This window comes from Lygodium microphyllum, chromosome 19, assembly GCF_053477565.2.
Source record: "Lygodium microphyllum isolate KBCC chromosome 19, Lygodium_microphyllum_v1.1.10, whole genome shotgun sequence".
NCBI classification, from domain to species: domain Eukaryota; kingdom Viridiplantae; phylum Streptophyta; class Polypodiopsida; order Schizaeales; family Lygodiaceae; genus Lygodium; species Lygodium microphyllum.
Window position 1 is genome coordinate 70436679 of NC_141153.1, and position 23984 is coordinate 70460662.

At 39.2% G+C, this 23984-nt stretch overlaps 1 protein-coding gene across 2 annotated transcripts in view; it reads right to left on the bottom strand.

Moving 5' to 3' along the window:
- Nucleotides 1-1601: 1601 nt before the first annotated feature.
- Nucleotides 1602-23984, bottom strand: part of LOC148020008 (TAF RNA polymerase I subunit A) — a 37951-nt gene continuing 15568 nt past the window's right edge. The window contains exons 2-10 of one of the 2 annotated variants that reach the window (XR_015694904.1): nucleotides 23039-23155; nucleotides 22875-22960; nucleotides 11451-11881; nucleotides 11204-11379; nucleotides 11023-11108; nucleotides 5350-5483; nucleotides 4435-4728; nucleotides 2956-4326; nucleotides 1602-2850 (exon numbers count right to left, since the gene is read on the bottom strand). Coding sequence is in view for 1 of the 2 variants with exons in the window: in XM_087700262.1 (XP_087556388.1) it covers nucleotides 4145-4326; nucleotides 4435-4728; nucleotides 5350-5483; nucleotides 11023-11108; nucleotides 11204-11379; nucleotides 11451-11881; nucleotides 22875-22960; nucleotides 23039-23155 (1506 nt within the window). In the remaining variant the exon portion in view is untranslated. Of the gene's footprint in view, nucleotides 4327-4434; nucleotides 4729-5349; nucleotides 5484-11022; nucleotides 11109-11203; nucleotides 11380-11450; nucleotides 11882-22874; nucleotides 22961-23038; nucleotides 23156-23984 lie in introns of both variants that reach the window. The other variant, XM_087700262.1, reaches the window with a different exon arrangement.

Genomic DNA, 23984 nt, shown 5'->3' on the forward strand with positions numbered 1-23984 from the left:
CATACTCCCCTTACGATTAGGAAATCGAGGACTAGGTCCTCGTATACATTCACAAAAAGAAGAGAAAAAAAAAGTTAAAATGAAAAAAATAGAAAAAGAGAAAAAAAAAATTAAAAAGACAAGTGCAAGGAAAGAAAAGTAAATAAAGTAAGAAGCAAAAAAACAGACCTCACTTGATGAGCACCACAATCACTGTACCTAGGGGTCCTCAAGTTAGGCACGTTCGGTGACCTTGGTCAACCAACTCCGTCCCTAACCCCCTAGCCCTTTTTCCCCCACTCCACACTTAGAGCACATCAAGGGTAAGACATACCTAGGGAGATCACACTCACTTATGGTTAGACTTATCTCCCTAAGCTACACCCACCACACTTTTCCTATACACGAATTGGGTCCTCAAAAGTGAAATAACATCCCAAGCGACCCAACTTCTAGTTCTACTAGCACGGGTGAAATGCACTACATAGTGAGATAAACACACCACCAAGTAGTGCACTCTCTTTTCTCTTTCAAGTGAAGCTAACAACCCATGCCTAACCATCGACTTTGGAGGCCCCATCATCCATTCAATATACCCTCGGTCTCCACAACCGCAACCATTTTGACATGTTTTTGCTCCCATGTCCAATCCCCACAAATACCCCATCATCGACTCGCATGACCGTCCTTCAATCATCCCACCCCTCATTGATAAAGTCTCGCAAGTGCCATGGGACTCACACTTGACTAGAAGGAGGGTAATGTTAACTTCAATGTAAGACATTTATAAAAAAAAGTGAAAAAACTCCATAGCTATAATTCATGAGGTGACCCCCCAAGAATGCTTTACAAACAAGAAGCTCAATGCGTCACACTTGAAAGTGTTTGGTTGACACGTCTCATGTAAACATTGAAAAGAAAGTAACTCTAGTTAAATATTAGAATGCATCTCATGTCTAGTTCCTATCTAGCATGGTATGTTAGTACAATCATCACAAGGAGCAAGCAATTTAACCACTCAATTGACCGGTGGATATAAAAAGATATGATATAAGATAGGGGAGAAAGCAAGGAGGACTCTTATATCTACTCCACCCTATTGCAAGCTATATCATTTTGTATACAATTTTAAGGATGTAAGTAATTCATGCTTAATGTGAGTGTAGTGATCTACATGGAGTCTACTAGTGACCCTTAGGTTTGAAGCTCTCTATACAATTCGTCTTTCAGGAAACCTTGGGTTAAACTAAGGAGAGGTGTGCTGATTGCATCTACAAAACAAATGGGTTCCCACTACTTTGAACAAATACACAAATCAAATGATACACTTGGGCTCAAAATGTAGTATTCACATCGCCATCTTCCATCCAATCTTTGTAATCTGCAACCTAATTGTCCCAAAGGTGATGGCTAGCACAATCAAGCCCCTAATAAGTTAAAGCTTTTCAAAACTAAACTCCAGTGATTATTTGCAACATAACTAATGATTGAGATCAATTTGTGTTCCTCTCCAAATTGTTCTCCTACTAGTCTCAAAACATGAACTTCTTTTTTTATACTACTGCAAGGTGATAATCTCAAATTGTTTAAAATGTGAAATCTAAAAAACAATTTAATCAGCATGGATAGTTAAAGCTTTTAATAGAGACGATCAAGATAGTCTGTCAAAGGCAGTTTTACAGTATGTCTTGAGCATCTTCGCAGCGGACTGTCAAGTAGAAGAGCCTAGGTTTTGTTAAATAGTCATTGCCTCCTTCAATAATGAATCAGGTCTTTGCACAACAGCACATACTTATTCCTAAATCTCCTAAACAGGAGATCATTCCTGGTTTTCCAGATTCCCCTTCAACGAACAATTCGCAGCACATTCAATGCTTTAATCTCTTCATCACTCAGCTTCCCTTGATCACCCCAAAAAACTTGGCTCACGGCAAAGCTCATAAATAGACCCTTTTTTGCCCATGTCATCCTGAGTATCATCCACAATGACTGCACCTCAGTACAATCCTAGAAGAGATGGATGATTGACGACTCCTTCCACACAGCAAATAAATCCAATAAATATCCTTGAACTTGCTGAACTTCCCCTTGAGGGCAACTTGTTAATCAAGATATGCCACAAAAACAAACTGAGTCTTTGAGAAGGGGTAGAAGCCTAGAACCTCGTTATTTTTCTCTTCCAGGATCCAAGGAGTCCAGAGGAAAGTGACTTTTCCAGAATTCAGATTTCAACCATTTTCAAAAACCAAACATAGCAATCTTTGTTGAAATCGTCCGTGCTTAGGCTTTCAGCAATGGCTTCCCTTTATGGTTTGTCCAGCAGATCAGAGGGTTATCGAAGTTCCAAATAAAGGAGGTTGGCCACTCCTCTTGTCTAGAGTCTGCCTCACCCACTCCACCTCCTCAGGCCCAAAGATTAAACTCCCTAGCAACCACCTCACATGACTTGGAGACTAGGCCTCCACCATTCCAAAGATCAGACTATCTTCTCATGCATTTTTCCAGCAGGCAAGAGACAATGCTGGGTTCTCCATAAGTGGAACTCTTACAATGTTGGAAACCACAGGTAGAGAGCCATACAATGAATGCAAGAAAGGGGTCACCCTTCACCCCCTCTCTTTCTTTCCATACAGTCTCCCTAGTTAGCTCCTTCCGAATCAGTACAATCCCTTATGCTACAATCAAGGTAGGGATTTTCACCCTTCCTGGCTCACCAAATAGGTTGACCCTCCAGTAACCTCTTTAAGCAAATGAAATATAACATCGTCACCTTGGTGCATATTGGCTCCAATCCCAGACACCTGTCTTCTTTAGGTGATGTTACCTGACTCTTTTGCCACTGCCTGCAGAAGCCAAAGGACCTCCAAAAATCTGCATATCAGCTGCTTGATTTTGCACCAACAAATTTGGGAAAAGGGAAAGATGAGCCCCACACATAATCTGTAAGAGGCTAAAATAGACTTTATTACTACCAACCTTGCAGCCAGCCCATAGCAGAAATTAGGCCACTTCTATAACTAGCAACTCTTTGATATAGCCAATCAAAACATTGTTTCAGGGCAAGGCAACACCAACCCCCATTGGACACCAAAGATATCAAAACACTGGGCCCTTTTGAATCAGATTGAAGCTGTACTCCAAAAGCCACAGTGGTGGCCCCTTCCCACTTAAGAACATCAACTCAGTTTTTTGCTTTCTATGGAACTAAAAACAACAGAAATCATCATAAAGAACCAAGAGAGTATCTACAATATCTTTATCTTCCAGCAACAAGTTGGAGTTATTGTCAGTAAAGAATTGAGTAGGGAGGAACCGACTATTAGGCAGTCCCACCATATGCACTGCCTTGTCTATGTTCCTCAAGAGGATCTGTAACTAAGTCGAATAGAAGTGGAGCAATAAGGCACCCTTGGCAAATAGATCACCTTAAGGTAAACCCTCAGAGACAAGCCCATTAACTGTCACCTTGGCAGAAGCATTAGTGAATAGTGCCTTAATTAAGCTACCAAATCCATCACCAAAACCAGCTCTTGCCAGCTCCACGAGAATGAAATCCCACCTTACCCTGTCATATGCTTTACCTAGGTCCATATTCAGCAGGACCTCTTGACCACCATCCATCACCAAGCTTAAATTCAAAACAGCATCTTTGATCTCGCAGCTAAACACAACAATATTGTCTCTGGTGCACTACCCTGGGCAGTAAGAACTTGCATCATATAGGGCCTCCACTGATTCAGGAGTTCCTCTCTTGAGCTTAAGGAATCAATTAATAAGACCCTCATTAATCCAATGGTCAATATTCCCTGTCATCTTGATGTGCTTGAGGAGATTGTATGGATCCCCAACACACTCCTCTGAATGGCCAGGGTTTAAAGCTTTAGACTTCCATAAAAACAAGAACTGAAATCTCCGCTTGAAGATATAATGTTCAGGCTGACTGGATTCTGAACTTTTTGGTCCCACATCACAAAGTAGAGGGGGGAGGTTGGAACTGAGCCAATGGCCTAGACTGAGCCACCACACATGTCGACAGCTAGCTCAGTGTCAAGGACAGTTTGTCCTTCACCTTTTTATTTGTGCATGCTGTAATGCATGCGCTCAAGCATTCATGCATCAGATACCAATGAATGCCAAAACAAAGCTGACATAAATCTCTAACATCTCATACAAGTATATAGCGATCTAGCAAGCTGAGGGAGTTTTCCTTGTGCTTCTGCAGATTTGCCAAAAGTTGGAAACTGGCCACTACTCTCAGATGTTCCTGCACCTCTGATGCATAAGGTGTGGAAGGACCAAAAATGTGATAAGCACAAGCTGCTTTGTATACAAGCCGCTTATAGCCACCTGGCACCGAAGCAAACATAACATGGAAGCTGTTAGCCAATGTACGTTGAAATAGGCTAAAGATAACTGCAAAAGTCCACAAAGAGGATGAATGAAATCAGAACAGACCCTCTACATTCAATTCCTGTTCTATACAACCACTTTTAAAATGTTTCTGAGGCCACCAGTTCTTCCTAGTTGTCCATGCTGATCGCATGTGCTCTTCTCTGAAGATCTCAAGCACTCCACTATGAGCTTTCAGTGTGGTCCCTTTTTCTGATTCTTCGTCAAATTCTACATAGTCATCCATTTTTCTGAACTCCTCAAAGCAAAGCAATAGCTTTCTCCATACAAGCAAAGATCCAGAGCTTCCATCCAAATGACAAACCAAGTACTCAAAGAGCGACTCTGTCTTGTATTCACCTGTTAAAGAAGAGAAGGTGCTACTTCAGTACATTCCTCATCTAATCAATGTTCCTCAGAAGAAAAGGTCACAGAATACGCTCCCATCATATATCGATATGAATGGAGCATGTTAGATTTTTGCATAACCATACAGAAGAAGCTGACTTGCTGTCTTTTGATACTTTATCAAGCTGCAAAAGCTGATATGGCAGCCCCATATTGATGGGCGATCAAACACTCATCGAGACACTCGTTAGAGCATGGAGCTAAACGACTTAGAATACAAATAAATATGGAAAGAACAGTTTTGTTTGAAGGTGAGGCCTATAGTGTAACAAAATGCAGGTTGGGAGTTTGATTTGTGCTTAGACCTTATACTTGGGTAGCACTTTTGACATTCCACCAATAGCAGCAAGAAAAATGTTCTGAGCTGATTTTTATGTGCACCTCACAGACAAAAACTAATGTGCTTAGATTATCTTGGAGTTCTTACCACATGCATTCATTACAATGTTCAGGATTGGCCACACCATAGGTGTCTATTTGATTTCAAGCTGTCAAATGCTTTAAAAATGCTTTACAAGCAAGACATGAACTTTTGAGGAAAATAATCATGTTTTTTTGGAAAACAACACTTACCCGCTTTATGCAGTAGAATCAGTCCTTCAAGTGAATCTACACAAGTAGGATCTCTATCAAGAACCTCTTCATAGGATTGTGAAAGTAAATCTTTACTCATTGGCTGCAATGACTCCAGAAGCATACTTTTTATTCTGTACAATCCAATAAAAAAGTAATAAATATTTTACAGGTCCTTGTAAAATTTTCAGATGCTCTGTACATACAATGTGTTGCAAGGTGATCTCTCAAGGATCTCACACAAATATGAGAACACTGTTGCAGAAGTCAAATTTAACAGAGTGCAGTATAGATCTATGTTGTATTGATTGCATACATGCATTCATGTCCATAGCTTGTTTTGGAAAATAATAACTTGTCTCCCTACATCTTAAGATCCATCTGCCTTGAAATATCATCAGGTAGAAAAAATCAAGTTGCGAATTGGATTTGTCAGCTTAGTCAATTTAGTAAGGTCTATTTGTTCGGGATACAAGATTTAAGTGGCTGTTCTACATATTTTCAAAATCTACAGCTAAGAAGAAGAAACAGATAGACTACTAGGGATAGCTATGATCAAAATCCTGCGAAGTCTGAAATTTTGGAATGTGTATGAACACAATGAGGACCACCAAGGCACTTTCTTCCTTCTTTAGGAGGTTTTCTTCCCCCGGCCTTATATATATGCCAAATCACTTTTAGGGCATTGTCAGTCTTCAAAATCTTCTCTATTGATACCTCTCAACTCATATTGAGTTGTGCTCTCTCAAGCTTCTTCTCCAAGCTGTGTACTTTCATTCCTACAACCCTAAATCCCACAATTGGTATCAAAGCGGGCTTTGACCTCTTGGGCAAAGTCATCAACACCCTCCGCTTGATTTCTTCATATTGGAATAAGATTTGACAAACGTTCACAGGTCAACAAATACTGTGGGACAACATGTAAGGGCCCAGCACCATCAGATTTTTTATTCATGTTCGTTTTGGCCTCCATTTGCACTACTACCAATACTATGTGGGCTATTTTGACTTTTTGTGCAGAATTTTCGACGTAAGTCATTTCTGCATATAAGATCCCTTCCAGTCTCCTTTATAGTGTGATACATAGCATAGGTTGGTTTGGTATATACTTTCCTCTATATGGGCAACTTTTGTATGAAGTACAAACGATGGCCATGGTTGGAAACAATGATATATTTTGTATGTTAGCTGTTGAGGACAAGTTGGATGGAATCAACTATCCATTGTTGACTTTTATGATGAGTAATATATTAGTTACAAAGGGGCTTTGGATCATTGTACATGGAATTGAAAGACGTCCTAGTAATGTTTTAAAAGCTGCAAGTGCAGCACAAGCAATAGAGACACGTTACGTTGAGGATGCTACACGTTTAGGTTTTGCCCAAGCTAATACTAGAGCGCCACCACCCCCTACTCCTGAGCAAATTTGTTGGGATGGCAAATATACAAAAACTAAAATCAACCTTTCTCCTTAGATAGGGTGGTAAATAACTTGATTTAGCACTAATTACAGCAAGCACTGAAAATGCACACTTTACCACTTTAATCTTGGACAATGGACAGCCTATTGGCCCCCCTTGCAGTATTTCTTTAACTTTTATAAAAAATGGATGGAATACAACTGAGATCATCTACCCTCCTCTACTAGTCCACCTGTCTCTTGCTATCAAAACTGACAAGCAAGTCTCCAAACCAATTTTCCCCTTGGTTTGCTTGGGGATTGGCCTTCACCCTGCTCCTTGAAGACAAATTCAACCCAAATCTCATATTGGTTGGCTGGCCTCTTAAATCTCCCTGAAATTCCTCAATTTCAGTTGTTGAAATTCAAGTCCTAAGCCCTTAATTCTGAGCATACATCCTGAGGTGGCTATCAAACCCTAATTTTTTATATAAATTAGGGTTTACCGCAGAGATTGATTCAAATCTCTTTCTTTGAAAGCTCAAACTACTGGAAAAAGTTGAGATGACTTAAGAGATGGCCAGGGCATGAGAGAGAATGCTGTAGAGAGAGAAATTTCAAAGTTTCATCCCGAGAAACATTGAAAAGTTACTGCTGCGCTGCTCAAATAGCCATGGAAGTTGTCATCTACAGCTTAGGACTGCTAGAAAGATTGCTACCCCCTCCTATATGCTGTCTTCTGTACCAAAACAGCCTTGGGCTACTGTCACTTGCTTCTAGGGGGCTCCAAACTCTTCTTACATGCTACACAACTGATCCTTGGTGGCTGCAAATCACATCAACAACCCCTCCTTGCTCTCTCAAAGCCTTCTTCCCTCTCGCAATGGCTAGAATAGACTTCCACCACCCCCTAAAAAGTTTTTTCTACTTACATGGGTAAGTTTTGCCAAGTGATAGTCTTCTGGTTCATTTTCTTATCATTATCTAGCTTATTAAATTAATTTTCAGAATATTAATTAATAATTACTCTAGCGCTCAAAAAATTAATTTCACCAATCAATAATTAAATTGGCTAGGTTAATTTGTTTTCCAAGTATCCCTAAGCAATTAATGACCCTTAGACCGGTATTAATTAATTAAATAATACCTAGTCTCTAATATCACCACAAACATTAGCGGTCAATAAATTGGTCTAGGCCCAAATCTAACATCGGGTACCACTTAGCACTTGCCAGGCCTAATTTAATACAACTTTTGTCTTTAGCACCAATTGATATCTCAAGGTTTCGGATCCCACAATGAGAAACAATTAACTTACACCTCACGTGTGCAAGTCACATTAGCACATTTGATTAACTTGTAATCAAATGCTAAGCAAACCAATGAAGTTTCACATTCTGGTAACAAAACACCCCCCTGAAATCTTTGTAATCATCCTCGATTACACTACATTGTGCCAAAGGAAAAATATATTGCACTAGAATTTTCATAAGGCATCACAATCACAACATTGGCCACCGTTGTCCAACCATGTTATATACCCCAAATCTGTTGAAATTTTCCAACCAGCATATAAATAATATAAAATTGAAAATTATCCAAAAATCTTGCTAGAAACCCATTAGATGCATCCATAACTCATATTTCTCAATAGTTCTTACTTTAGAACCACATTAAAGCATATTCTCAACATTAACCATGGTTGAAACTGTCAATGGTATTTACTAACATGCTACTGTCTATTATGAGGACGTGAAATTTTGAGATGCTTTAATCTTGCTAATAACATTTTATGATGATTAAGTTATTAATCAAATGTGCAAGGTTGTTTAGCACATGTGGTATACATGGTAATTATTTCATGGTACCAGGCAAGGATCTCGAGAATGCAATGGATGTCAAAGGAAAAACTTGTGATAAATTATGCTGACTGGGTTTTATCGGTCAATTGGTATCAGATTGGACCCTAGGGCAGTGATCTAGCCAATAAATATCAATGGTGCCACTGGGGCTAGCATTAATTAATTAATTAATGCTAGTCTAAGGATCAACAGACGTTGAGGTCCACTCCAAGTTGCAAAAGGCCTAGCTAATTTTATTATGGATGGGCACATTTAATTTTGGGCAGTGTCAAAAGAGCTGATATTAATTTTCAAGATTATTTAATTTTAAAAATTAATCAAATGGCTAGATAATGCTAAAAAATGGGTTTAAAAGATTGCCACCTCGCAAAAATACCCATGCAAACAGAGAAAACGTTTTTGCGGCTGGGTCTTAACCATTCAGTCAATTTACAACTTCGAAGAGGGAGAGAAAGAGAGAGAGTTGCTAGTCCATTTTTTGATCAAAGAACAACAATTTGCTGCAAGAGACAGCCATTTGGAGGGCTTTACAGCCAGGGGAGAGTATGGAGTCACCTTCCAAGGACTATCCACAGCATTGTTGATCAGGTGACAGCATTTTGGAGGTGCATGGCAATAGGTGAGTGCATTAAATGCAAGCTGGAGCAAACAAGAAGTAGAATTTAGGGTTTTCTCCCGAAGAAAATCAAATTTCTCTCTTATCTTAGCTTTCTCTCACCTTCTCCAACCCATTCTCAAGAAATCTCAGCATTTCTTAACCATTTTGAGTAGATCTCAACCAAATTTGGTGGACATCAGAGACATCTCTACTGTGGACCCTAAATTCCTACAAAAATTAGGGTTTGATAGTCACCTTGGGATCCGTTCCAATTTGTGAAGGCATCCTTCGACTCCAACCCATTCTCAAGAAATCTCAGCATTTCTTAACCATTTTGAGTAGATCTCAATCAAATTTGGTGGACATCAGAGACATCTCTACTGTGGACCCTAAATTCCTACAAAAATTAGGGTTTGATAGTCACCTTGGGATCCGTTCCAATTTGTGAAGGCATCCTTCGGAGAGGGAGAGAGAGAGTTGCTAGTCCATTTTCTGATCAAAGAACAGCAATTTGCTGCAAGAGACAGCTACCTAGGGGGCTTTACAACCAGGGGACAGTAGGGAGTCACCTTCTAGGGACTGTCCACAGCATTGCTGATCAAGTGACAGCATTTTGGAGGTGCATGGCAATAGGTGAGTGCATTAAATGCAAGCTGGAGCAAACAGCAAGTAGAATTTAGGGTTTTCTCGCGAAGAAAATCAAATTTCTCTCTTATCTTAGCTTTCTCTCACCTTCTCCAACCCATTCTCAGGACATCTCAGCATTTCTCAGCCATTTTGAGTAGATCTCACCTAAATTTGGTGGACATCAGAGACATCTCTATTGTGAACCCTAAATTCCTACAAAAATTAGGGTTTGGCAGCCACCTTGGGACCCATCCCAATTGGTGAAGGCATCCTACACTGAATTCAACACCTGAAATTGTGTAATTGTCAGGGAATTCAAATGTCAGCCCATTCATTGTAAATTGGGGCAGCATTTGATCAATTTGTGATTCCAATTGTGCAAGTCCTTGGTGAAAAGTCAAGGGGCAAATGGCCTGAATTGCTTGTTGATTGTTATTACAACAAGGGGATTTTGGAACAGCAAAGGAGATTGTGGTATCTCAACTTGTACTCATTCCATTAGCAATCAAAGTTAAAGAAATACCGAAAGGAGTGTCAACTTTGGGGCCAACAGGGTGTCCAATGTCCAAGATTATTAAGATAACTTGTGCTGGTTTTAGTTGTCCATAGAAACAACTGTAAACCATTGAAAACTGAGCTAAACTGATCATACAGAGTTGATGCCCCAATCAATGGTGTCTACTACTAGAAATCACAATTGCTCAATGTAGCTCTCCTACTTTGTTAATGGTGACCCCTTGAGATGGCTGAGTGGGTCTCGGAAGCAGTTTCTGCTACAGGAACTCATAATCAATTGATTGATCGATAATGAAAGAATGAAAGTACAAAACCCTAAGGTTTGAAAGCACCACCGCCCAAGGGGGTGGTCACACAGGGCAAAAACCCTTGCCAGTCTGAAGATAATAGAGATCTAGCACAATACACACCATGACAACTAGAAGGGACGTATGCTAGGTGTAAAAACAGTTTTCCAGCTCCAAAAGTAGTGTCTTATGTAATTTCATCTTCACTCAGCATCAGAAGAAGACCTACATTTCCCGACAATGTCGCTTATTTAAATTTCAACAAAGTCCTGATTTGAGCACTTAGGTAGCTGCTGAGAATCTTATTAAAAGTAACCTGCAATTACATAAATATGAGCTATAAAGCTCACAAAGGTTTCAATTTCCATACATTTGTAAACAAACCTTACAGGCAAAGAATCATTCGATCCCCCACAGCACTTCTCAATCACCTCGTATGCACCTTCCACATCACAACCTGCAAGCATGAGCTGCAGCAAAAAAAGGCAGACAGAAACAAAATAAAGAAAAGAAATTTTGGATGAGAAGGATGATTCAAAACTAGGAACTGTATGTCCAGAAGAACCTGGACAAGAGGAAGCAAAGCCATTAATAGGTTATCATCCAGAGACAATGCATGTCGAAGATGCTTGATTGCAGTAGTATGACATCCTTTGATTTTGACTGTCACCATTGGTACACTGTACAATCCTCCTTGCTGTATGTTTGGTAAATTAATGGGAAAAAGCTTTTTATTCATGCCTGTTCAAAAGGTGCACGTATTAGCACAGCTTCATGAGTAACATAACTTGTAAACCTGAAAAACAAAGTACCTGATTTCAGAATCACTCTTGCTTTTCTTATATAGATTCTCTCAACTCCTCCATCCATGTCCACATCATCATAAATGTTTCCTAAACTACTTTTGTGATCGTCCAACATGGTTTGCTCAAGCTTAATTTCTAAGTTCCTTAATAAATGTTTCCCACTAGAATCTTCTGAGGTGGCATCATCATCTGGCCCAAAACTGGTGTGATCTCTAATGGCAGAAGTCCCAAACATACTGTTGTGGTCGCTCAGCTGTTCGTTTTCTCCCATACCTTCACTAAGATCCATCTGCTCCACCTTTATATGTGGATTACCCCACTTGCTTGAACCTTGTGCAAGCTCCTGCTTTACGAGTGCAATCCACATGTAATAATTTATCAAACCATGTATCATGTTTGCCACTGTGTTATCTCGATACTCGGGCAGACCTATAACTCTGCAAAAGAAGAAGGCTATTATCAACCAAGCATTTAAAGTCAGTCTTCAAAAGGAAGCTCAGCCAATGACAGCAACATTCATCCTGCAGTAAATGTGGGTAGTATAAGAAAATGAAGTTTGTCACTCAAAATTGGTCCACAGCTGGCTAAATGAAATCCAATATAATATAACAAGCAGAGAGATATAACAGATTATCATATTATTGGGATCATCCAGAACTCACTTCCTTTACTGGGTGATTGAAAATTAAGTGTGTGATTCACAAGCAGTTCATAAGCGGCTAAAGAACATCCAGAACTCACTTCCTTTCCTGGTGTCAAATCAAAGCTCTGTTAGGATCCACATAATGTTATAGGAATCTTACTTGGAGCATCAGGGCCTTCCCTGGCTTTTCCCCCCTTCCTTCCAAACTATATTCTCCTTAAACCCTGTCCTTCAACCCTACATCACTACCTTGGGATTCCCTCTCTGCTGCATTATCTGAGTTGCACATAGCATAGTTTTTACCATAGGTAAAGCAACAGCACGCACACATAAAAACACATTTCAAGTATGCTTGGCTGAACCAGCTGGTACGAAATTTTCCATGTCACAGCTAGTTTCATATTAAGCTTCTTTAAATATCTCTTGCATCAAGCATCCAATAGGCCATGGACAAAAAAATGGCCGCTGCCCAGTCCTCACTCTAGAATTAGTACTTCAACAATGTCCAAGATAGTCCAAGAGCACAGAGCTCCAAACTCCAAATCATGCTCAACAATATGTGGTATGCCCAGCAGCCACATATAATAGCAGTCATGATTTTATTGATGTCCCTTTTGTGTGTCATCTCCTGGTTGTGAGCTTCAGTCTGAGGCAGACAGGGAAATTTGGAGCTTTGTTACAGCTTGTGCTCTTATTTCTGCCCATCTATATCTACCCTGATCTAGTACTAGCTGTCCCCAGTGTATGGAACCATTTGTCCATTTTTCTGGTCTGCCCACATAGCATATCAACAGGTCAACCAATTTGCTGTTGGCTGGCCCAACCAGCATTTCAGGTCAGACCAATTCCCTGCTGTTCCATCATTCTTCTCAGCTTTCTCATCTTCCTATCACCAATAGTTCCTTCATCCAGCTGCCCTCACTGTCTTGTGTCTCCAACATTTATGCAGCCTTCATTTTCAGCATTCTAAATCAAGTTGTGTTTCTTCTTTCTTTGCCTTTTCCCTTCCTCTAATAGTGTTTAGTGTCTGCATGGAGAAGTATTTGAGACAATATTTGCTAGAAATCATAGGATTAATCCTAACCCAATTTGGTTACAAGGACAATTGTTATAACACAACAAAAAAAGAATTTGTATCCTAACTATTATTTTACAAATTTAATTGTTTATTAAACTTGTTTCCTTTGCACTTACTAGATATAAAGAAAAGTGTATTCGAGCTGGCCACCCATGTGTGGTCACAAGTTACAGCGGACCCACGTAGTGGGTTAAAGAAAATACAATACTCTTCCACCTATATAATCCAATTGGGCACCCTGTGACCCAAACTCAAGCATATCATGGTCAAGCATGCACTCAAAAAGGATTAATGCCTTGGAGTGTGGGCTAGATCTGCTAGAACAAACAGTTACAATCAACAAGATGGCATGATCATGAAATGTTTGTATTTTGCACATATGTTTACTACAAGTTTATGAAGACTCTAGTACTGTTTTTGTAATGCATTCATAAAGAGCTTTCCCTTGACACCTATATTGGAAGGCTCCCTAAATTCTAGAAGCCTCAAATTGGTCTAAAAATGCTAGTCCTTAAAAATAGGAATGACACTCTAAAAATAGTAAGTTTGTGTTTTGGCATTGCTTACTAAATTTGGTTGTTTCTATTTTTCACAATACTTAGTCCAAAAAGAAATGCTACAAAGAAGAGACAAGTATCACGACACTTGTCACACAAGCTTCCAAGTATCCTACCACTTGTCACACCTCATGACATGTGGCTGGACGCTTGTCTTGTGCTACGTCACTTTTGCTTTTTGCACTAGCTCTCCTCTTTCCCATATAAAGAAAGCTTGTTTTCCTTCATTCTACATCAATTTTTTTGGCTATAAACTCTTGTACAGTACTGCCAACTATCTACATCATCATGCTTCACTCCTTCACCATCAAATATCCCCCTACTCCCTCTTCTTTCATTGTTGTTTCACATCCACCAGAAGGACCTTGGGTTGCTGTTACCTACTCTTGGAGGGCTCCAAACTGCTATCATCTACTATAGGAATGGTCCCTAGTGGCTACAAATCACATCAGCAGCCACTCCTGCCTCTCCTTGCTCTCTAACAACTTTCTTTTCTCTCACAATGGTTGGAATAAACTTCCATAAACCCCAAAAACGTTTTTCCCGCTTGCATGGGCAAGTTTTGCCAAGTGGCAACTTTCTAATCCCATTTTCTCGCATTATGCAACTTATTAAATTAGTCTTAATCTTGAAAATTAATTTAATCATTATTCTAGTGTCCAAAAATTTACTTTCACCAACCAATAATTAAATTGACTAGGCAATTTCGTCTTCCAAGCATCCCGAAGCAGTTATTGACTCTTAGATTGGCATTAATTAATTAATTAATGCCTAATCTCTAATGTCACCACTGACATTAGTCGCCAATAAATTAGTATAGACCCAAATTTGACACCAGGTACCATCTAGTAGCTGTCAAGCATAACTTATTACAACTTTTGTTTTTTGCACCAGCTGATATCTTGGGGTCTTGGGTCCCACACTATGGAATAATTAACTTGCACCTCACATGTGCAAGTGACATTAGTATATTTGATTAAACTTTAATCAAATGCTAAGCAAAGCAATAAAATTTCACCTCCTCATGATAAAAGCCCAAAGAATCCAAGGAAAGAATCCCATCTGCTTCAAGGAGACCAAGCCATACCAATAAAAATAGGTGATCAAAAATACCAACTACTTCGTAAAGGCATAGTGAAACAAGAGAAAGGTCTCGTTTTACTTCAAGAGAAAGAAAGAGATCGATTTGAAGTTCATCCTCTTCTTCAAACTCATCAAGTATCTTTTCTAATGGGTCCTCATCAAGTGATAAAGAGTCACACCCTTCTCATAAAAACCTCGTCATCAACAAAGGCGTCGACATTATTCAACCTCATCTCTGTCTTCATCCCCATCAATCACCTTATCATCTTTAACCTCAAGACCTTGTCATGGATGAAGGTATAAGTAGAAGAAGGCTAGGTAACTATCTCAACTTAAAAAGAAGATCAAATTCAATATGTATGATGGTTCCCAAAATCCTAATCTTCTTCTTAAGATTATTCATCGATTTCAAATCTTGTATTATCGTAACACGTGTAAAGAAAAAGGAAAAATTAAGTTTACAACTCTACATTTGAGAAACCTAGCCCACACTTGGTAGACACAATTGGAATATAATCATGCCACCCAAAAATCCTTGTGGTTCTTTGTTCGAATTATACAAGGTCAATTCCTTCCTCTTCATTTCAAAAGAGATATAAAAATGGAATAAAATCAACTCTTGCAAAGAAAAAATGAATCACTTAATGACTACACAAAGAGGTTTTGGGACCTACTCTTGAAGAGTCAGACATTTCAAGAACATCAACAATTTGCATTTCAAACTTCGTACTACTCTAAAACATTATCATTGTTCTAGTCTCAAGGAACTCATTGACTCTACTGAAACATAAAAAATAGTGCATAATGGTAACAATTGTTCCAAAAGAATGATAAGAAGAGAGTGACTAATCATCAAGAGTGTTTAGTCCCAAAAAAATGACAAAATAGTAGCAAAAGTAGAGATCAAACCAAAAGAATATGAATGCCTATGCACCTCCAAATGCTCTTCAATTCCACTCCAATCTATAACCACAAGACAAGAACTAGCTAAAGAAGAAAAGTAGTGCTTCATAAAAGAATGGATGTGTTTAAATGTGGAAAAATGTATCACATACCAAAGCAATGTCTAAACAAAGCACAAAGCAAAGTTTTCAATAACAAGTCTAAGTCATCAATGACACTCAACGAATGTTGTTAGTGATGTAGTTGTAGATACAAATCATACCCCAAAGATGCACAAACTATTAAAAGCTTGGAGACAGTTGCAAGGTAAGCAAGCACTATTCCTAATAGACCTTGGAGTGAATAACAACTTCATTCGCTAAAGAGTTTGAATTAAAGAATGAAGAGATGGACACTCCAGCTAACGTTCGCTAGGCTCTAAATGCCAATAAAGGTGATACCACAATGGCCATAATACCCTACATTGGCAAGCTTGAATTTCAATCCAAGGCTAAGGCAACGAAATTTCCTTCTATATCACAAATCTTGTTGATTCTGATGCGATTCTTGATATGCCCTAGAATCATGTGGTAGACTCGGTCATCTTCTCTCAAAAAAAGAGAATAGAACTCCCCAACAAAGACAAGAAAAACGAGATTCGTGTTGATTCATGCTAGAGTATCTGAAGTCACCATACCTATGGTAAGTCATATCCAAGTCTCTAGAACAATTAAGAATTGTATTCAATATTAGTTGCTTTGCATCAATGATATGAAATATAATCTTGAAAAAATATAAAGATTATTTTTCAAAAAATCTTCCTTATCAACTTTTTCTAGAAAGACCACAAGACCACCATATTGATATTGTTCTGAACACTTCACCTCCTAATATAGCACCATAATATGTGAGCTGCCCTCGACAAGAAATATCAAAAAGCAAGTCAAAGGCCTACTCAATCATGGACTAATCAAGCCAAGTAGCTCACCATTTTGTTCACCAGTTCTTCTTGTTCAGAATAAGGATGGCACATTTAGAATGTGCACTGTTTATCGAGCCCTCAACAAAATCGCTATGTAAAATCAAATATTTATTCCCAAAATTGACAATATTTTAGATCATCTAGGAAGCTCAAAGGTTTTCAACCACATTGATCTAAAGAGTAGTTATCACCAGATCAAGGTAATACCACAAGATATACACACTTTATTTGGTCTTTATGAAATCTAGGATTGACTAATATACCATCCACCTTCAATCGAATGATAAGGCGCATTTTTAAATTCTTTCTCATCTTGTAAAAAAATTAGTTGTTTCTATTGTGTAATAAGTGATACATATGTGCATGTACATTTTTACATGATCTTGTGAGAGTGAAAACTACTTCTCCTCACTCTCTAGTTGATTGCAACTGAGCTCTTCTCTACATGACTTAGCTTGAGCAAAAATAAGTTCCTTTGGCTCGGCCCTGGGGAAAGGGGAGGGGAGTTTTTGGGGGGATTTTTCCCATCTTCAACCCCCTCAATCTTGTCTCCATTACTTTTTCATTTTCATGGCTGTAAATTATCGTCTTCAGCTTTAAGTATTTGTTCTTTTCATTTCTCAAAATATTTAGTCTTGAAAACAAACAAATCTTATAATTGTTGAGCATACTACATTGTTCTCAGCACTTACAATGATAATGGTGATGATTGAATGAATGAAAATAATGGTGATGAAATGCAATAGAAGGACTAAAATAAAGATTCAATGTACTAATACAATTGTTGGCTTTAATCATAAAACCAATACGTGCAATTGTTGAACCTGAAAGCAAGGTTTTCCTTATACCTAGCAAATACAAGACCTTTTGAAGTATGATAACACCTCCATTTATTACATCAATGGGACTCTAGCCAATCTTTTGATCACATATGAAGCATTTTTAGCACATATGACAAATCCCTTCTTTGGTGTATATATATATATATATATATATATATATATATATATATATATATATATATATATATATATATGATACAAACAAATCACAAGCTTTGAAGCACCACTGTCAAAATACCATTTCAACCACCGATAACATTGTGTATGTGATGAAGGACCATAAGAACACCAGAAAACAAAGGCATAAGACTGTCTAATATCCAAACTAGCCAACTCTGCTTCTACATCCTTCACATTCGCTGAATCTTCAGCAACCATCAAATACCCAATTGTTGCTTCCTTTCACCAGTAATCCTTTTACTACATTCCTCAATTACATAGCCCTTTTTCCTGCAAGAGTTGCACATCTTTGTTTTTGTATCCTCATCCTCTATGCTTTGAGAGTCTGAAGAAAAGGGGATCAAATTTGCCTTTGCCCTTAGAGTTTGTTTGCTGCCATGATTTTCCTTTAGTTTTATGGTATCGTATTTCTTATGGCTGGTGGCATATGGAGGCTTGGCAGTGGTAAGTTGGCTTGCCCAGATGCAGAAGGGAGTTTGTAAGCACTACACACAGCAGCTTCTAGAAACCGGCCGCATCCTTCGCCGCATGGCTCCTGGCCTTGGATGCATCTCTTGGGGAGCTTTCTACTCGCAAGCAGTCACCCAAGGCCGTCACCTTCTGTATGAGGCCAGGATGCAGGACATGATATTCATTATCGAGGCAAGGTCGTGCGCAATGGTCAGTTTGGAGGCTCTACCCATCCGCTAGGTATTGGAGCCCACAACAAACTGCTCTGAAGTATGGGAGATCATAGGGAGTCTTACTGGATGGCATATCTAGAAGGCACAGTGTCAAGAGGTTTTTGGCGGAGAGAAACTTTCAATACAGACGACCTTAGCAGAGCTCTGGACCTCCATCGTCCACTCCCTCCACGGACGATGGGATCAGGTGCAGGGCGAGTCCAGGGCTCATCAAGAGCTCCGTTGTCACTTCAAGGGCATACTTGGGGTGTCTAGGACCTTTTTTTCGAGATGCAAGCAAGCAGCCCCAAATGGCGTTACATCCCCCCTCCATGGCTTCTTGTCCCCATCCCCCCTAGACCACCTTGAGAGGCTTGTACATTTGATATATTTGTGACTCTGTATCAGCTCCAGCCAGTCTATTGAGCATGAGCACTTTCTTATATTCAAAGGGGTTTTCCCTGAAGTAATATAATTAGCCACTCTTTTTTGCCCAAAAAAAAATAAATCCAAAATGGACTTCTTAGTCCAAGGAAGCAATGACAGAAAGAATGAGGTCATACTGATCATAATGCATTGAGCCACTTTTAGTCTAACATGTAGTGGCCAACTCTGGGATTTCCAGTACATGATCCTATCATGAATTCAAGAGGCCATCCAATACAGCAAGGCTCGGGGAGCAACCTCCACACCAATAGGATATCCCAAATGTCTAGTTATATTACCCCTTGTGATCACAATTCCATTCCAGCCCAAGGCCTGCTGCAGATCATTCTCCGTATAGGAAAGAAGGGTGGATTTCTGAGTATTAATGTGAAGACCCGATGCCAAAGCAAAAGGATTCCAGGCCACCATTTCCCGATTAACATTAATACGATCTGCCTTAAGGAACATAAAAGAATCATCTGCCAAAGATTGACCTACAAGCTGGTCACTGCCGGGAAGAGTCAAGCCAACTATCTCACCTTGAGTTGCCAACTTATCCAATAATAAGAGCATGGGGTGAGTTACCAAAGCAAACAACAAAGGGCTGAGAGGACAACCTTGCTGAAGGGACCGAGATAAGGCAATTTCCTCAGTAATCCCTCTATTAAGAGCAATACGGGCCACAACACCCTAACTAATAGTATCAACTAGAGAAATCATGCAGGACCCAAAACCCATTGTAGACATTAATTGCCGCAAGAAAGACCAGCTGACATGATCAAATGCCTTCTCGATATCCAGTTGAAGCATAACAACCTGCTAGCTAGAAGCTTTGGCATAGTCAATTCCGAGTTGAACATTCAAAGTGTTGTGCATTATATTCCAACCTTTAATGAAACCGTATTGACGTGGATGAATGAGGTGCGGAAATACTTTCTACAATCTGTTGGCAATAATCTTGGAGAAGATTTTATATAACGATCCCATAACTCAAATGGATCTCCATTGCTTCAAAGAGGTCATAGAGGAAACTTTGGGCAACAACCTGATGACTGCAATCTTCCAATCTGAAGGCATCATACCCGAGTTCCACACTTGCTGACACAATCGAGTTAATGGGTCCTTAAGCAATTGCACATTGGCTGAAAACAGCTCATTAGGAAGCCCATCCCAACCTGGACTTTTCCTTCGAGGCAAGCGAGGCAGCACTTCTTCCACTTCCTCTTCAAAAATATCGGCCTCCATTAAACTTACCCATTCTGGTTTGACCTGATTTCTAACCAGGTCACAAATGTATGTTCGAGCAGAGAGAACAGCATCTGAAAGGATCTCTTGCAAACCCAACAAGGCCCTATAAAAGTCAATAGTCATCCGAATAATGGAGGCAGGATCAGTCACCATATCACCTTGCCCATCCTTTAAGCGCACAATATTTTCTTGGGTCTATTTCTGATGCAAACGAGCAAAAAATTGATGAGTTTGACTGTTGTTATCATGCAAAGCTTCGGCTCTGGCTAACAGTTTGTATTTTGCATACTCCTCTTCCTGGAGAGATTGGACCCTACCTTTCAGCCATTCAATGCCAAAGAGCAAGTCATCATCGGAATCCCCAGTCTGGCACAAAGCCAAGGAATGAACTAATAAGAATTGAGCATGCTACAATTCAGCTCGAAACGAGGAAGCATGTTGAATACCATATTGTCAGGATAACGCTCGCGCATTATCCCTAAAAAACTCCAATGCTTCCATCCCTATACATAGGACCCTCGAGCTAAAGGAGGCTATCAGTTGCTGAACCCCTTCCAAAAACTGATTTTGTTGCAAAAAAGATTGATTAAACCGAAGAGGCAAACAGGCAAGGAGAGCCTTAAATGCATGAACAGAGGTCTATGGCTCATTTCCAAGACCAAAGGGTAATGATTTGACAAAACATGCTGTTTTTCCACGCACATATCAATAACTGCAAGAAGAAAAGAGTCACTTTGGCATATGTATATCCTATCCAATCTGGCCCAAGTGTTTGGATCCTGAAGAGAACGATAAGTGTATCCAACTTGTGATGGATACATCCAAGACCACATGTCTTGTTTCAAAGATGCCGCTGCAAGAGTGTCCCAAGCCTGTCTCTCAAGACCATCCATAATCGAATGCGGAGAGGTCCCCTGATCTGCAAAAACACAGGCATTAAAATCACCCATAAGTAGAGCCTCTCCAGTAGGATACTTATAGCCTTCTAAATGGTTGCATAATCCCCTCACGAGACAGTCAAAACAAAACATAAAGGCATCACATAGAGGCATACATATCAAGTATGAAATAAGTATGATGGACAAACAAAGAAATAGATCTGACAATGGTACATCAAAGTAACTCATGAGCTAGGAGGCTCATGAGCATCATGGAAGTCCATAATAGACTGCTCCTGGTCATGCTGCTCATGTGATCCAAGAGGTGAAATGGCCATATCATGAATCATGTCAATTGTGAGATCCCTAATCTTAACGTGTTTGTTAAGATCATGCAAAACATCACTAAGTCTAACCACATCATCAACATGTGCAGGCCGATTTTCAGCACTATGAAGCTGCTTAACATGTTGCAATCCGTCAAGCATATCCATAAGTCTATGGTATTCATCCTAGAGACCATCCCACTTCTCTTGCAACCTGTCTTTCTCATGTATCAATCCTTCCATTGATCCGAGTTTTTTACAAGTCGGATTTCTATCACAAAATGTGGCCAAAACCCCTATCAAGAGCCTTACCCATTGCTTAAACCCTACATCTTATCACTTTGGGTTTACTCTTCAAGCACTAGGTATGCTACATTGCTTCTCAGTTATCATAACTCTAGCAACTGGAAAAACAAGCTCTTAGGAGGGATGTCAATGTAAAGGGCAAAAGGGATGGGTTATGACAGTATAGTGATACAAAGTATTATGTAATGTATCCAAATTCTAAACTACGTTGTGACATATGATGTATCATATGTAGAAATTTTGTATTGGGCCCATGTGATGACTCAGTTGTATTTCACACGAAGATCAAACTACAGTAAAACATGTTACTAACTAAATTGCCATCGTGTAACACATGTAAGGCAATTTGCTTTACAAAGAAATTTGAAAGCACAAAAAAGAAAGATAAAGAACTGTGAAAAAGAACAGACCGAGAGATCTACCACAAAAAGAAAGGATATATGAAGATGGGAATGAAGACCCTAGGGTTGTACTTGATGGAAACAAAGAGTGAGAAACTATATAAACACAGAATAATTTTGAGCCAAAGGTCACATCTACACAAAAAGCCATCATAAGTGAAGATCAATCCACGTGGAATGAGGCCTTGCAAGTTGTCTCTACGTAATGTCATAGTATATCTTGTGTTGCTCAATTGTCTCTCTCTTTGTATCTTCAATTCAAGTCGCATTTTTCATTCTCACTTTACCATTGATTTGTTTCACATTACAGCAATGAAGCACCTAACAATAATCCACTATATCTAAGCTTGCATCTACTTTTGAATAGGTAGATCAAATTAAGATGTTATCTGATAAACAATAACCAAATGATGCACTCAAAATTTCTAGCTTCAAAATTAGTGGCATTACTCTCCATCCATGCCAAATATCTATAATCCAAGGGCCACCAAGGCATAAATAGCAAAGGTCAAGAGACAAAACATGAAAATGATGAGTGAATTTCCCCATTGGCATGTTGAAAATAAGGTATAACCAACAGCAAAACTTGAGAAAATCTTTGGTGTTACCACTTCAATGTAAAAGGACTGATATAAGTAATATATGGAGATACCATCCAGAAGGCTAGATCCTTCTATAGATTCAGGATGAACTAAATGTAGAAAACGCTTGGTAGTGAGGCAGAATCTATGTGGACATCATCTGTAACCCTTGCTTACAACACTGTACACTTTCACTTAAGATAGTCCATGTAGACGTAGACATATTAGAAACTTAAACATCATTGATTCATACATCAAAGAGTGAATTAAGTATCAATCCTGCAGAAAAATGGACTTTCTAAATTTACAACAGGATTTAAAAGCCTTTAAACAAAAGAAAGGGAAAAAATCGTACTGGCTAGAAGCTAGTTGGGCTTCCTCATAATGGTTTTGACCCATCAAATATAGTGCTTGCTCTAATCGCACCGCTCCAGCTTGTGTCTGATAATGAATGAAATTAGCCAAAACATGGTTTTGTTATGGCAATAAAGATTCTAAAATCTATACAGATGAAACCACCTTATCACGAGTTTGAATATTCCTCGGTTGCTTGTTGTGTAAGACTTGATAGAGTTTGTTGAACCTATTATCATTCCCTTGCAGGCCCTCCATCTGCCGTGTGACTTCCATAGTTGCCTACAAAGCAAATTTGTATTATTAAACAACAGTTACATAGCTCAAAACAAATAAAATCCCAAGCAAAACCAGCACAGCTAAATACATTGATAGAGGTGCTTTGAACTCTTCAATATAGTTAACAGAGAGTAGAAAACGATGAGAAACTATGCCCCAAACAAGATAGACAAAGAAAAGAGATACCAAGTTGCCTAAACATGCCGCAATACAAACTTGACCCGCAGTGCTCTAATCCATGGCCATGAGTATACCCATCTTGTCCAACTTTACACTGTCAAGTTTCAACCTTCATTGAATTGTACCACAGTTGTACTACACCAAACAACAATACTGTCAAGATGTTAATGGTTGGGTTCATGCCTTAATCCATGGGGACTAGGGACACTTGCTTAGAGTGCAGCAGCCACTTTACAAAGTGCAACCCTGGTTCAAAATAAGCTGCATCCTCTTTTGAGAACCACATTTATGCTTGCATCACAGCCACCCAAGAGCACAAAAGCACCTTTCAAAACAGGGAATGTCAACTTAGATGTTTGGCCAAATCATCAGGAAAACTCTCCCTGAATATGTTGGCAATCATATTGCAGGTTTGGCTAACCAATAGCATGTATCAAAAGAGAGGAGAGAAACAAAAGTTGCACTCAACATTAAAAAGAGTGCAACAAAGCTTAAATCGGGTCCTTAAAGAGGGCTTACAACATGAATTTGACTCCTCCATAGTGACTCATAGCACTCCATCAATCCTAGCCAAGCTGCACTAAAAATGGCAATTGTGTGCTAAATGTGCTTAGTTTTGCCCTTCACTCTTTAGATGTAGCACTTTTGTCAA